This window comes from Monodelphis domestica, chromosome 1 (genome assembly GCF_027887165.1).
Source record: "Monodelphis domestica isolate mMonDom1 chromosome 1, mMonDom1.pri, whole genome shotgun sequence".
Taxonomy (NCBI): Eukaryota; Metazoa; Chordata; class Mammalia; order Didelphimorphia; family Didelphidae; genus Monodelphis; species Monodelphis domestica.
Genome location: NC_077227.1, coordinates 326,609,944 through 326,625,930, shown reverse-complemented (window position 1 = coordinate 326,625,930; position 15,987 = coordinate 326,609,944). Strand labels below are relative to the sequence as shown.

Here is a 15,987-nt window from a genome sequence, read left to right as displayed (position 1 = left end):
TGCCCACAAAGATGTGTTGCCTGCAGCATGGGTTTCCTCTGCATTTACTTTGTCTGACCCAGCTGCGTTGCCTTTGTCTGTCACCTTTAATGCCATTTCCATTTTTTGTATGGCACATTTAGGCACTGGAATATCCAGAGTCTAAATTTAGTGGTGCCAGTGACATTGATAAAGAAACTGTTATGATCTCTGTTAGGTCTTTTACCATGTTATTTCATTTTTCCCTTCACCATTTCTTGCTGTTTTAAGAGATGATATTGCTTTTAATTTTCTGTCATTCTCTGGAATAATTTGTAGAATAGTTGATATTCTAAACTGGTATGATCCTTGTCCACATCTCTCAATGCGGAGTTGGTTTCTGAACTTCTTTGTCCTCCTCATTGTAATTGTTTACATCAGTCAAAATTTTATAAGGGATGGTGAATAGTTTGTGGTGCTCTTGTTTATCCATATCTCATTTTTCAGCATCAGTAACTTGTTTGAATAGGTCACCTTCCAGATATTGGTGAGTAAAACTCTTTAATACTGAGGGGATTGTATGTGCACGAAGACAACCCTATCTCTGAATGTCTGGAATTTTTCCCAATGTAAATATTTTTGTTGAAAGTTGTTTTTTTTTTTTTAAAGAAATGTTTTATGCATGCCTCTTATTTTTATATCCCAGTCATTTCTAGAAGTATTTTCTCCTCACCCTCTCCTGCTGGAATTGAATCTCCCTTTGTAACTTATACCATTAAGTAAACACACCAAATTACCTGATCTAAAAATGTATACAACAGTCTGTTAGAGTAGTCCATCTCCTCCCACCCCTGCTGCCATACAGAAAGTATAACAGGTAAATTTCATTGTCTGTTCTTTAGGACTTTGTTGATGAAAGATTATTCTCTAAACAGCTTTTTAGAAACAGTTCCATTTTATTGAGTGAGATGCAGTATTTTAACAGCTCCTAATAATAATATTTGACATTTTTATTGTGCCTTTTTATTTCCAGAGCTTTTTACATTAACTATCTCATTTGACCCTCATTATAAACTTGGCGGTTTGACCAAATATTATCCCCATTTTACAAATAAGGAAATAGGTCCCCCAAAAAGGAAGTAATTTGTCCATAGTCACACAAAAACTTACTACTGATTATGTAGTAATAAGTAGCAAAGCTTAGCCTTGAACCCCCAGACCATTCAGATTTCATGTTTTCCTATAATCCCCAATATACACCTTTGTAAAAATTCTTAACAATTTAAATTCAATGATATTTCCATATATGGATTCCCTTCTTTTCCTCAATATAGTGCCATCATTTTCCCATGTTATTAGAAAAGTTCCTGAAACTTTAAGATTCCTGGAATATGTGGTATATTATAAAGTTTAAATGTTTGAGAAGAGAGGGCTTTTCCTTTTCAGAAAGTAAACTTAGTTGTATGTATATATATGATTTGTATATATACATATACATATATATATATATGCAAACTCCCAAATCAGTTTTGGGGCAATATTTACTTTTGTCTTGGTAACTGCAGTTTTTGTGAGTAGAAAACTGGAAATATTAGCGGAAAATAGAGACATAAATAATTGAACTGCAGATGATAGCTATTGCCTTCATCTTGTTAGTATGTGTTTGTGTGTGTGCACACATTTTAATGCCACTTTCACACAAAATTTTGAGTTTCAGTGAGAGGGAGAAGTTTGCATGTTCTTTGTCAGGAATTTAGTCTTTAAAGGTCCACCTGATAACTAAATTTCTTTAGAAATGGATCATGGATTGAATAATCATGATCATTCCCACCAGCCTTTCTCACATCAAAGTATTGGAGTTTTTACCTAGAGTGAATGAAAGGGCAGAAGAAACTCTTTCAATTTAAAAAATAAAAAAGAAAGAAAGAAATGGGAGCTATCTAAAAGCAGGAGGAGATAGTTGCTTATTTGAAGTCTTTAAGTAAATGCTGGATAATTTGCTGGGAATTCATAGCCACATCTGGATTGCAATAAGTGGTCTCTGATGTTCGGGCTAACTCAGGCTAAGTAGAGTAGATCTGTAATGCAGGTTTGAATTCAATTCCAGCAGTATGTAACTTCTTTGGACTTTGGTTGTTGCTTCATCTGTAAAATGAGGGATGGTGGACTGAAGGCTAGACCTAATGAGAAGCCACTGGAGGTTGAATTTGGGCAGTAATGTGGTGAGAAAAGTGCTTAAGGAAAATGTGGGGGAGTAGGGATTGCCTGGGGAGAGTCTTGAAGGGAGAAGATCAGTTAGGAAGCCATTATCCAGGGAGTAGTGGCAGTTAATGGGAAGTATATTTTGGATTTAGAAGGAACTCGATTTGGTAACTACTTGGATATCTGAAGTGTGAAGTATAGAGTATAGCACTAAGATAATGAATTTGACAGACATGAAGAATGGTGGTGCCCTAAACAGAAATAAGGACCCTAAAACAATGTAAATAAGAATGATGGGCCCTGACTGGAAGTTATCTACTTGCTGTTTATTGCCTGTGATTAATTTTATTAATACTTTAGAAACCTGGTTCACATATTCTCTTAACTATACATTAAGTTAATATTTCTGTCTTTATAATTTGAACCTGTAGCCTCTTAGCATTAACATTTTAACATTTGATAAAAGAACTGTATCTCTTGTTTTCTCAAGGGTAACAAGGCTTTTGAAAATCTCATTTCCTGTGACTACAAAAAAAAAAAAGCTTCAGCTTTCTTGACTTGTATGGGTGTTACTTAGGGCTGGCCAGTGCCTGTCATTTCACTTGAGTTCTGGTTTAAGAGGCTGGATTTCTGTCAGGAATTGCATTCTCGGTATACTGAAGGGGGGTGGGGGTGGGGAGAGTACATTTTTCACTTAGCGCTTAGACTTCTAACATTTATTGCTATCTCCTACATTTCACAATTTGTCTTTTCTTTCTCCACCCAGAAAGCCATAACTTATAATAAAGATGGAAAATTTTAGAAGTTCAGCAAAACTAACCAACACATCGCAAAAGTCCTGAATTTGCATCCTTCCACTGTAGATTTCTAGCTCTTAAGACACACTTCCTTAATGTTTATGAGCTGCAGTTTTCTCTAAATGATAACATTAATGCTACCTATGTCATAGGGTATACCAAATGGAAGAATATAAAGCACCTAGTTATTTTTTTTTTAAGCCTGAACAAATTATTTATTTCTCAAATGCCCAGACATAGATTTCTCAAATGCCAAGACAGCAGTGAAGGAACACAACTAGAAAATGACAACACGAGGTGATTAAGAGATTTCTCTCTGAAAATAAACAAGGAGAAAAGAGATAAAGAGAAGTGATAGTGCAAAAACAGACTTGAAACACTGTCTATAAGATGAATATTTTGGGAAGGACAAATGATGAAATAATAAGACATAAAAAGGTGAAAGGGATGGGAAAAAAAAACAGGGGAATATGTGATATACCTTACTTTCCGTCTTAGAATCAATACTGTGTATTGGTTCTAAGGCAGAGGGCTAGGCAATGGATGGGGGCCAAGTGACTTGACCAGGGTCACACAGCTAGGAAGTGTCTGAGGCCAGATGTGAACCCAGGAACCCCCCCCCCCCCCCCCCCCCCCCCGGTCTCTTGACCTGTTATTATTACAGATCCCTATAAATATCAGTTGTTTAGTATAAGCTCCATCAAGGCACAGTCATCAAGGTCATATTCTCTATATATCACTGGGCCTAGCACATCCAAGAAGGAACTGTTGAAATGAACCCAATTTTATTATCAAAAAGCATTTTAAAAACAGTCCCCACTCTCAAGAATTTACATTGTATTCATAGCGTATAGCATTTACATAGATTATATATACACAAACAAAATAACTATGGGCAGTTTGAAGGATATACACTAACAACTACAAATCCAGAAAGGCTTCATAAAATGGAAGTCGCGTGCTGAGTCTTGGAGGGAGCTGGGAGTTACAGGCAGAAAGAGCAGATCAGATGTTATTAGTGCATGCTAGGTAGGTAGGCTGTGCCAAGGCCTACAGGCAAGAGCTAAAATGTCACGTACAGGAACAGCTAGCAAGCTAGTTTGCAGTGAGCAAGCAGAAATATATCCACTTTGGAAGTGTGAGTTGTAAGCAAATTGTGAATTTTGTAGTTTATATCTTCCTAGAGGAATTGGGTGAATATGATCGGGGGAAGGGGGGTCTCTAACTGTTAGACTAGGCTATTACAGTGATCAGAATGCAGATTTGAATTCCAATTTTGAAATTTACTAATTGGTTTGCATTTGGGCAAGTCACATAAAAGAATTTACTTCTCAGGATTGATAGGAGGAAAGCATTTGAAGGCCCTTCTAGCATTATAGAAATGAAAGTTTATTACGATTGCTACTTCAGAGTCTAGCCATGGCTTCTTGTTTGGATGAGTTTTAAAAAATAATAATTTAGATAGTCATCATTAACCTTTGCATAAGTCTAAATTGTAATAACTGGCATTTCATTTTTAGCTACTGTTTGTAGCCATTGATGTGGAGATAATGTGCAGAGATACCAGAAACAGTGGAAATGGATTTTTGCTATGTGGTTATGACTTTTGGTCATTTATGTTTGGCTAATATTGTAACTTTTGACAAATTATTTCCTGAAGTGTATATCACTCTTGTATATACTTTCTTTTGCATAGTGATCCCTGTTTTGGCCTTTTCTCTTCTCTTTAGAACGTAAGCCAACCCTCACAACTGCAGTTTCAATGGGAGAGGGCGAGCAGACCGGCACAGTGGAGGCTGGAGATCTACCAAAAGTCCAGATTCCTCCTCCTAGTCATCCTGCCCCTGTACATCAGCCACCTCCTCTTCCTCACCGCCCCCCACCACCACCACCTTCCAGCTACATTACTGGGATGTCAACTACAAATTCCTACATGTCCGGAGAGGGTTATCAAAGTCTGCAATCCATGATGAAGACAGAAGGACCAGCCTATGGGGCTCTGCCTCCAGCGTATGGACCACCCACTCACTTGCCATACCATCCTCATGTATATCCTCCTAATCCTCCTCCACCTGTCCCACCTCCCCCAGCATCATTTCCACCTCCCAACATTCCTCCACCAACCCCTGGATATCCTCCCCCTCCAACATACAACCCCAATTTTCCACCTCCACGATTGCCTCCAACTCATGCTGTTCCTCCTCACCCTCCTCCAGGGCTTGGGATGCCACCTGCCAGTTACCCTCCTCCAGCTGTGCCCCCAGGTGGGCAACCCCCAGTGCCACCTCCCATCCCCCCACCTGGCATGCCTCCCGTGGGAGGATTGGGACGTGCAGCTTGGATGAGATAACATGATGCCTCTTCTCCCCCTCACCCCTTTTTTTTAAAAATGAAAAACAAATTTTTTTCGTTTTGTTTTTTTTTTAATCACTTACCTTTGAAGTATAGTTTAAATGGCAAAATAGTTGAACAGCAGGGTACCTTGTATAATGCTAGACAGCTGCAGTACAGAAAGGGAATGGAATGGTGAACTTGAACTCTAGTGGGCCTTCTATAGTGATGGATTCAAAATTCCAAACAGGCTTCTTGTATAGCTATTGCAAAGCCAATTATCTAACTTTATACACTTGATTAATTTAAAGTCAGTTGTTACTGCACTGGATTACTTTATACTAGTGAACATGTTAACCAGCCATATTGGCTCAATAGTTATCTGTAAGGAGTAAATTTCCTTTTAAAAATCAGTGCCTACTTTTACTGAAAAATAAGTTTTAAATATTCCAGTATCATCTAAAGTCAAAACTGTTTTCCTTCAGTAATTCTCTCCAGCAAGACATGATGCTGTTGTCAGACTTTCTTGGTTCTATTTTCAGTCCTTTAGTTTTAAAATTGTTTTGGACAAGTTGGCCTTGCCGAATTTCGGGCTTTTTTTGTTTTGTTTTGTTTTGTTTGTTTTGGTGGGGGGAGACAAGGGAATGGAAACCGGACCTTGGAAAGTAATGTATGTTTACATCTATTTACAAATTCCTGTACATACAGATATATTTTTAAAGTGTGAATGTAACATCATACTGTGAATTCCATCTTGGTTACAAATGAGACTCCCTCAGTCAGTTACCTACCCAAATAAAATCAGTTCTGAAAAAAATAAGAATGGTTTGTTGGGAGAGGAGGAAAGTGGAGAGTTGTGTCTTAAAGCTTCGGTGTTGTACCCTACCTTATTCTCACCCTTGCTCTCCCCTCCCCACCTCTTATGCTTTTGGAGTTCTGCATTTTCATAGCCCCCAAAACAACTCCTAATTGGATTCCACCGCTTTCCCCACTGAATCTCACTAGCTTGGCAGGGACCAAACTGCCACTTTTTATGAGAAGATCTATTAACAACTGACTTTGCAAAATCTGTTCGAGAGAGAGAAAAACGCACTGGTAAGTTAGATTGCCTAACTTTAATGTCTTTGTACTTCTGTGAATGATCATGAGAGTCACACTGAAGTGCTTTTCAGAACTCTTATGGAAAGTTTTCTAACTAAAGATCTAACACTGTCATGGATCACCCTGGAAAGCTGTGGATTTGCCTCCCAGAAGAACCTTTAGGCATATGTGGGGACAGGCAGCTTAAAACCAACTTCAGTGATGCCAATCTTAATCACAGAGCTTGGAGTCAATCGTGGCTTGCTTACAAAGAAGTTTCTTTATTTCATTTAACTGCAAGTATACACTATCACAATCATCTCTGACTTCATTTTACTAAAATATTTCAAATCAATGTTTTTAACGACACATTATCCAAAAAAAATCTATTTTCCTCCCAGAAAATCAAAGTGGTTTCAATAAAAGGTAAAAATTCGTGCTAAAGTCTAAAGGGCTTTTTGCTCTGTACACAAACAGCAGGAACACACTTGTTCCAGTTCTCATGTAAAATCACAGTCTACGGAAAATGGGGGGTGGGGGTGGGCTAGAGAGGGGTCGCTGTCAGGTCACAGACTATACAGAAATCATACACTTTTCCAGCAGATTTCCACAGAGCAGCACAGAGACATGCCCTACTTTATGAAAAATATACAATTTTAACATTTTACAGTCAAGCGCTTTCTTTAAAAGATCAGTAGTACTATTCTTCCCCTCCCCAGTTCAAAAAGGATGAAAGGTCACTTTCCATTTGTTTAAACACTGACATAATGCTAATGACATCTGAATAAAAATGTGCTCCTTGTGCTCAATGGGTTTGGATTCTGAGGTACAGGGGATCACCTCATCACAGCTTGGTAGTAAACACTGTAGTACAACTGTTGGAATGAAACTTCAGAATTACAGTTGCTCCAAAAAAGACAGCCAAGATTTAGACTAGTACAACCAGAATCTAGGCCTAAAGATTTTTAAATTGGCATTCAGGTATCTTCAAATCTAGTTAGACTATGCTTCAGTAGCATATCTTATTAGGTATTTTGTGTAACCCCCCCCCCCCAAAAAAATTGAAGCTCAAGATCCATAGAGAAAGCATTAACCCCTGTTTCACTTGGGAACATTGGGTGCTATCTTCAACCTGGAAGATATTCCTGGCTTGTTTGGGCTCTGACAGTGAGATACAAATTGAGGCTTTAAAATTGACATACTAAGGTGCTGCTAAAAAGTCAGGGGTGATTCTGTGAGAAAACCAATCTACTTGTGCACCTCAGGTTGGAAGCAGGTATTCACAGAAAAAGGCCAAGAGCTAAAAGATGGTTGCAATGGTCACGCTACTGCCCAATTTATGGGTCAAATTGGTGTTGATTTTTGCTTCTTGGTGGAATTGTCTTAGCCAACGTGTTTCCAGATAGACATCAGAGATGTCTGTCATCAAACTGAATTTGTCATCTCATTTGTAGGTTCTGAAGTGTTGAGAAAAACTGACATCAGAAGGGGTCACATACCCAATAAAGGAATCTCTGAGGCAGCTATTAGTTCTTGCTTATAATGGTATGAAATGTACCTCCCTGTAACTTTTACAACTATTACAAAAATGTACATTGTACTTACAAACCCTCTATTTGCATCTTGAGATTGAATTGATGGCATGAGTCATTGTTACCACTTAAAGATGGTTGGGAGAAGTGAGCCGCAAAGTCATACAAATGAGGGAAATCACAATCACGTTATGAATAAATGAAGGTTTGGATTCATCATTTTAAAGATGGGTACTTTTAAAGACATTATAAAGATAGGAACTGGACCTCTGATTTCTTTGGTATAGGAAACTCCTTTTACCAATTTAAGCCTTCTCTGTAGCCTTAGAGAATTGCCTAGAGCCCTGGGAAGTGAGGGATTTGTCCAGGGTTACATTTTGCTGGCTTCAAGGGCAAATTCAAGGACTGTCATGCCTCAATTTTTAAGGGCAGGAATTCAAATCAAATTCATAATACATCAGGAAGGAGAAGTGACTCACAAGAACTACATTTCCTCTTTACCTTAAGTAAATGAAAAAAGAGGGTAAGAAAATAGTCAATGTCATTTGTCCATCTATGAGTCACTGAAAATGGTAGGCCATCAATGAATCGGGACTTTAGATTTAGAATGCAGAATATTAGAACTGAGATATAACCCAATCCCCAAGAAACTGAATTGGTGTGGCTCAATTTTAGCATTTTCCACCTTCCAGAAAAAGTACTACTGCTTTTCACTTTGTAGAACCTTCAATTTCCCAAAGTCCTTTTCTGCTCATTCTCTCACTTGATTTCTCCTGATTTTCTGTCTGAGGGAGACAAATTATCATGAGGAAATAGCCCTAGACAGTAGGCCACATAATGAACAAATAGCTGAGGGAGGTCAAGAACAAAGGTCTATGAACTCCCTATTCAGTACTCTTTCTACTCCACTGCAGCATCAAGTCAAGTGCTGGACTTCCTATCCAGTCCTTAATTGGATAGCTCCTTAATTTGACTTTGGAAAATTCCTTCTTGGCTCTAGTCACTTCAGCTCATCTCTGGCCCTGCTTGCAAATCCATTACTTTCTATTTACTGAATAAAAGAATTGAAAATTGTGCAAGAGCCCATACACAGCACCAGGAAAGGTACTGAAAGGGAAGACTTCCAGCTACCTGTTGGGTCTCTAAATAAAGGCTTGGAAGGAACTGATTCCAAACTAAATTCATTCCTAATTAAGAGGTCAAGAAAAGGCATTCTAAACTAGACATTTCCATTTTTCAGCATAATGATACATCAGGGGGAACACATAGTTTACCTAGATTTTTAGCAAAACACTTTACAAAGCATCTGGAGAAATGTTGAACCGATGCCAGAACAATTAAATTGGTAAAGAATTGGATACGTGGTTCATAGTATGTCAATGTCATTAACAGTTCCATTTGAACTTTATTGGTCTGTGGAGTGCTTCAAGGGATTTGGACTTCAAGACCTTGGACTAGGTCAATATTTTGATCAAAGATTTAGATAAACTGAGAGATGGCATCCATAGCAACTTTGTAAGCCAAGTACAGTAGATGACAGATGACAAGAAGTACTGATAGGTTAGAAAGAAGATTGGGTAGAATCTAATGAGATGCTTCCTACTAAGGATTCAAGAAATCACAAATACAAGGTAGGTGGTAAGGTTAAACAAGTTCATCTGAAAAGGTCTGGGGGTTTCATTAAAAATCCAAGCTCAATATGAGTCAGTGATACATGGCAGCCAAAAAAAGCTGTTCTCTTGGGCTGTATTAAGAGCGGTATAGCTTATGGGAGTAAAGTGATCATTTCTTTGTACTTGTCCCTGGTCAGACCACACATGAAGAATGGTGTTCAGTTCTGTTTACAATGTTTTAGAAAGGACATGGATTAACTGGGGTGAGGCGGGGTGGGCCAGGGCAGTAACTCGAATGGTTAAAAGTCCTTGTATCTATTCCATGAGGAGAGATCTAAGGGACCTGGAATAGGAGCCATGATAGGTGCCTAAAAGAAATTAGATTTATTATGGTTGACCACAGAGAACACTACTAGAAGCAATGGGTAAAAACTGCAAGAAGGTAAATTTAGGCTTGATATGAGGGGGAAACTTATTAAGAATTAGGACCATCTCCATGCCCCAAAGTAGAATGGGCTGCATTGGGAATTAGTAGGTTTCCCCCTCACTAGAGGTCTTTAAGCAAAGACCAAGTGGCCACTTGTCAGGTAGTGGGAATAGTTTTCCAGATAAGGGTTGGATGAGACGGTTCAACCTCTAAAATTCCAATGTAATTCTGTGTGTGTGTGTATGTGCATGCATGTATGTGGGCACGTGTGATGAGATACTTCCTGAGGCGGCAGTGCTTACTTTCTACAGAGACCTTTATTTTCTCTTCTTTCAATTAAATATGACTAAATCATCCTTGAAATGGAAATATGGAAGCCTGTGATACAAGATTATCAAGACACCTAGCAAGGTGCAATTCCATGAAGCAGATCCTTGAATCCTTGAATTTTTTATGAACATCAGCTTGTGACCCACTGATGGAGAACCTACCTAAATTCTCAGTCTTATGCCAGCAGAGTACAAGGCTTGCTCAGTCCTTTTATGCTAGAAAAGCTTCTACCAAAGGCCCAATAAATGGATTTTATTTCATCTTAAGATCATCCACTCTCTGGAGAGGCCACCCAAGAATAAAACACACCCATAAATGAACTGGTGGGAAGTGTAGGAAGGAGAAAACCTACACTCATGTGATCTAAAGTTCTTCAAGACTCGGTGGGGAAAGTAGGCTAAAGAAAAATGTAGGCTCATTTTAGTCTATGAATTAAATGATACTAATGGTCAGCTAGGAACCCATTGTTCAGTTTTTTCACAGAGCACTGTTGACCCTGATGTTTACTTGCCTAATAAGGACTCAACTTCAGAATTCAGACTACCTGGCTCTGACTATGGCAGAAAAGGGGCCTGTACTATGAAAGGGAGGCAGGTCGGTTTGGGGGATTGGGCAGCACTGAAATACTAGATCCCACGTGTCAAGACAAATGTTAAGCATGAACTGGTGGTGTAGTCCTTGAGGAGTTATTCGCATGGGGAAGAAAAGCGCATGGTAACCTTTCTTCTGGGCTAAGTAGACAAAAGAAGCCCAGCATCTCACTAGGCTCTTTCTGGGATGGACTAAGTATGGGATTCTAAAAGCACAAAGGAGGCTTACCAGAAATTGCTCCCCATACCAACAAGACACCAGGAACTACATAACCCCTAAAAGGAAAGTGGAACTTCCGGGCTATGTTTTGATCAGTGTCAACCAGTAACTTGCTCCTCATTTGAACTCATTTGTGAAAAATCCCCTTGATGAGTTCTGTCAGTACCAGAGATGGGAAAAGTTGTCCATTTATTTAAGCAGGTAAGAGGGGCTCCACTGGCCACCAAAAATCTCTTCAACTGGGTGTTTCTGAAACAAGATTATTAGGACTCTTATTTGCACTATGTGGAAAATGACAGCTTCTCCAGTGAAAAACCATCCCAGGACCTCAAAGCTGCCATATTTACAGAGGATACCACAAAAATAATTCTGGCAGCCAGAGCAGGAGAGGGCTCTTGCCCTCGCAGACATCGCCGATTGTCCCGTTCCTAAGAGGTCATTTTCCCCATACACGCTCAGCCCCAGGCTTCGGAGTGAGGGTCCTACAAGGGGCCCTTGAACTGGTTTCCCGAAAGGTGCTGTCGGATGGAAGGTTTGGAACTTGCTGCATCTCCAAGCTTTCTCCATACAACCTGTGGGAGACAAGAGACAAGTCTAAGAATAAAGGTCCCCATACGGCCTGCCATTCAGTGGCCCCAAACCGCCGTTGTTTCTCATCCGTTGGGCCCACTATTATAGAAGTCACTAATTGCCTTGTCTAGCTTTCTACAGGTTTCATATCATCATGGAATCGCAGACCTATAAAGGAACTGGGAAATCGCCCTCTTTCTGGTTTAAAGAAGAGGACAGGAGAGGCGCAGAGTGGGGCCTCGTCTTGGTCGTCAGTTTCTCACCCTGCCTTACTCCACACACAGCGAGTGCCTTAGCAGAGACTCCTCTGTCCTCCCCTCCATTCTCCAGAAGGGGAGGCTGAAACGCAGAGAAGAAGTGTCACTTTCTGGTCCCCTCCATCTCAAGGTTCCATGAGGCTGGACCACCGAGCTGGGCTCGTCCACATCCCTCATTTCCACATTCTGTGCCTGTGCTGTGAGCAAAGGTCACTAGATGGCAACACTGGTCCAAAATGCAACTCATTCATAAGGCATCCAGAGCTTTCTGGCCTGACTTCAAGCCCCAATACAGGGATAAATCTGGCTAGGAAAACTGTAAGCACAGGTTGGGGGGTGCTTTTTCTCCGGCCTGGGAGCACCGGACAGCCACGGCCTCCCTCCAGGCCCAGGCATCTGGCCGGGATGAAGGAGCGTCCGTTCCCAGGGAGACCCCCTCCTTAGTAAACAAGAGTGTCTGCCCTCAGACCAGGAGGCGGCTGGGCGTGAGGCGGCCAAAGTGACCCACAGGATGGTGGAGCAGAACACGCCCAGCAGTCACACTCAAAAGGCTCCTCCATTCATTCCCCTGTGATCTGGCACAGGCCCCTCTCCCTCTCTCCTCAGTCTCCCCTGCCACAATCGAAATGTATTACGAAGCCCTTTAGAGTTTACAAAGCATCGTACAGCCATGGCCATCTCTGGTCCTCACGGTACATCCTCGTTTTACAGATGAAGAAACCGAGTCAGAGGTGGGACACAAACCCAAGTGTTCTGGACTTCAAAACAGAGGCCTTTTTAGTTATATGCTTTGCTCTGTGCATGAGGACGAGTAGACATTAAAGGGACTGTTTGGAGGGGCAGCTGAGTGGCTCAGTGGATTGAGAACCAGGCCCAGAGGTAGGAGGTCCTGGGTTCAAATGTGGCCTCAGACACTTCCTAGTTGTGTGACCCTGGGCAAGTCACTTAACCCCCATTGCCCAGCCCTTACCGCTCTTGTGTGGGTAAGTCACTTAACTTTTTTCCTCGGCTGCAAAATAAGCTGGAGAAAGAAATCACAAACCACTCTAGTGCCTTTGCCAAGAAAACCCCAAATGGGGTCATGAAGAGTCAGACATGACTAAAAATGACGGACCAACAAAGCACTATTAAAATGAAAGTTGTTTTGGATGGGGAAACTATGGCCTGGGGAAGTGAAATGACTTCCTAGGTCAGGCAGCCATGGAGGGGTGGAACGCTGCAAATATATTGCATTGGTCAGCAGAGGGCAGCAGTTACCTTGTTACAAGAGGCATCTGAGGCCGGGGACCCTATTTATCCAGTTTTTCCCATTGGTTTAGGATGTCGTCAGTTCAAACAAACAAACAAAACCCCTTTAGAAATGGAAATCTCCATCTTAAGGTGACTGCCCCAGGGTAACTTAGCAATTAAGGTCAGAGGCAGAGTTTGAACTCTTCCTGACTGAGCCCGGATAGCTATTAGGTCTCAAGGTCTCCTTTGTAACACTCTACAAAGAAAATGGTGGCCCACCAATTGCCTTGGGAGGTTCCATCCAGAGGAGCTGATCTTTGGATAAACCGTAGAAGCCATAAACCCTGGCACATAGGAGTGCCTCCCTCCCAAAGTAGAGAGAGCCAAAGCTGCCCGGGGCTCAAGGGGCTTATGGGTGAACAGAGAACCTTCAAAGGTATTTTCAGGGTCCACAGACTATATCCTATGTGCTAAAGCAGGCCTGCTACATGATTTCGTATGGCCTGAAGGCTAAGAATGGTTTTTACATTTTAAAATAAAGTTTGTGTTTAAAAATGTAAAAATTGGGGGCAGTTGGGTGGTTCAATGGATTGAAAAGCCAGGCCAAAAAGATGAGAGGTCCTGGGTTCAAATGTGACCTCAGATACTTCCTAGCTAGGTGACCCTGGGCAAGTCACTTAACCCCCATTACCTAGCCCTCACCACTCTTCTGCCTTGGAGCCAATACATAGTATGGATTCTAGGATGGAAGGTAAGGGTTTAAAAAAAAAATGTAAAAAGTATTCTTAATTCACAGACCTGACAAAAGCAGGTGGGACTGTGTAGAGCCTTGGTATATTGGAAAAAGCCTCTGGTTGAGAGATGTGAGCTTGAGTCTACAAGTATGGCCTTAGGCAAGTCACTTACCTCCCCCATTACTCACAAGAAGAAGGAAGAGGGATCACTAGGAAATCAATCCTTCCCTTCTGTATTATCTCAGAAGCAGCACGGTATAAGGGAAATAACACCCACTAATTTGGGGGTCAGAAGACCCAAGTTCAAATCATGCCTTTGTTACATATACCAGTGTTCCTTGTCAAGTCACTTAATCTTGCTAGGCTTAAATTTCTCCATGTATAAAATGAAGGAGTTCAATGATATGGCGACTGAGGTCGCTTCCAGCTCTAAACTATGTATGATCCTATGGACTTACTATGGTCTTGGAGGGCAGGACCCTACGGTAGGCACTTAAAAAGCTTGCTGCCATCAGTGCTGGGCCTTGGTTCCCCTCTCTATAAAATGAGTCTTAAGCCAGAAGATGTTCTCTAAGGCCTTTAGCAATACTAACATTTTCTAAATCTAGGAATTTTTCTGACTTCTCAGAGGTAAAAAAAAAAATCTCAACCTTTTACTTGTCAAGATCTGTTTCCATTCATTATCAACAACCTTGTAAGTGAAGCGAGGCAAGGATTTTTCATCCCCACTTCCCATCTGAGGAAAATGAGGCCAAGATTGGTCAGGTAACTTGTGCACACTGACAGGTAGCTGAGGCTGGACTAGAATGCAGGTTTCTCTGCTCTTGTTGCCCTTCTGACCATCCTGCCTCTCCCACGCTGCCTCGAGGACACGTCCAAGTGCCCTTTGGTGAGAGGACCCCAACTTCATCCATCCTAGAAAGTGGGGGAAGAACCATGAGAACAATTTGTCCAAAATCCCGCCAAATTCAAGGTCATTACATTGCACATTTCACGGACGATTGCTTTCTCCTTTTCGCTCAGGTCCTCCTCATAACTGTCCTGTATCTGCCTGTCCAGGTTTTCATGAACTTCCAAGACCTAGAGGCAAATGGATGCACAAAGGTTATTAATTAGGGCATATTTCTTTCTCCCAACTGAGGTTTACATTTAAAACTAATTAAATTCAGCCTTCCAGCCCTGGATTCTATTGCAATTGCTTTGGAAATATCTTCCTTTCCCTCCTCATCTCATAATTAGATATATGAGCCTTGGGGACTGAGTGATCTGTACTTGAAGAACTCATGATAACGTCCAATCACAATTCCTTGACCAGCTATAATCCAGAATTCACCAAGAGATTCCACGCCTTTTTTCAATATAAAATCCAACCTTGCTAGTCTAATATTCAAGATCCTCCTGATGATGATACTCTTAATTATTCTTCCTATTGCACCCAGGCCTGTTGCCCTTTGTGACATTTTACACTATACTTTAACAAGAGAAACCTAATTTAATTTCCACTCTTTGTTAGGTATGTGACCTGGGGCAAGTGATTTCTTTCCTTTATGAGTCTTTCTCATTATGCATTAAATGAGGGGTTTGGGCTAGAGGATTCCTAAGATCTCTTCCAGCTCTAATATTTTATGACACTACAACCTCTTCTGGTTTTGACACTCTATGATCTATGTCACTAATGGCCATTACTGGTGGTATAAAAGTAGCACACTTCCCAAATGACCTTGGATTCTTTTAAACCTTAGAAGACCACAGAAAGACGAGTTATTATTATTGTTATCAATCTTATCATTGTTTTGCATAATTTTCCTGTGAGGAAGGCAAGAAGATATTTCTATATGCATGTTTTGTAGAAATCAAATGAGGTTAAATGATTTGTCCAAAGTTTTGTGGAGTCGGGGGCAGTTCGGTAGCACAGTGGATAGAGCCCTAGGCTGAGAGACTGGAGGACCTTCTTTGTTCAAATTTAGCCCCAGACACTTCCTAGCTGTGTGACCCCCATGCAAGTCATTTGCCTAGCCTTTACGGCTCTTCTGCCTTGGAACCGATTGTAGGACAGAAGGTAAGGATTTAAGGAAAAGTCGTTGAGTGGTAGGACTCAGGTCCCCCTACCTACTCC

General features: G+C 41.0%; 2 protein-coding genes across 11 annotated transcripts in view; one reads left to right on the top strand and one right to left on the bottom strand.

Annotated features, from left to right (window-relative positions):
- Positions 1 to 6,812, top strand: part of CCNK (cyclin K) — a 48,573-nt gene extending 41,761 nt beyond the window's left edge. For all 8 annotated transcript variants that reach the window (XM_016431512.2, XM_056811299.1, XM_001367693.4 and 5 more), the window contains one exon: positions 4,688 to 6,812. In XM_016431512.2, the coding sequence (XP_016286998.1) occupies positions 4,688 to 5,307 (620 nt within the window). In that variant the 3' untranslated portion in view covers positions 5,308 to 6,812. The remainder of the gene's footprint in view (positions 1 to 4,687) is intronic.
- Positions 6,630 to 15,987, bottom strand: part of CCDC85C (coiled-coil domain containing 85C) — a 194,596-nt gene continuing 185,238 nt past the window's right edge. For 2 of the 3 annotated variants that reach the window (XM_007473601.2, XM_001374688.4), the window contains 2 exons: positions 14,853 to 14,951; positions 6,630 to 11,652 (listed from right to left, as the gene is read on the bottom strand). In XM_007473601.2, coding sequence (XP_007473663.2) covers positions 11,563 to 11,652; positions 14,853 to 14,951 — 189 coding nt within the window. In that variant the 3' untranslated portion in view covers positions 6,630 to 11,562. The remainder of the gene's footprint in view (positions 11,653 to 14,852; positions 14,952 to 15,987) is intronic. The other variant, XM_056811300.1, reaches the window with a different exon arrangement.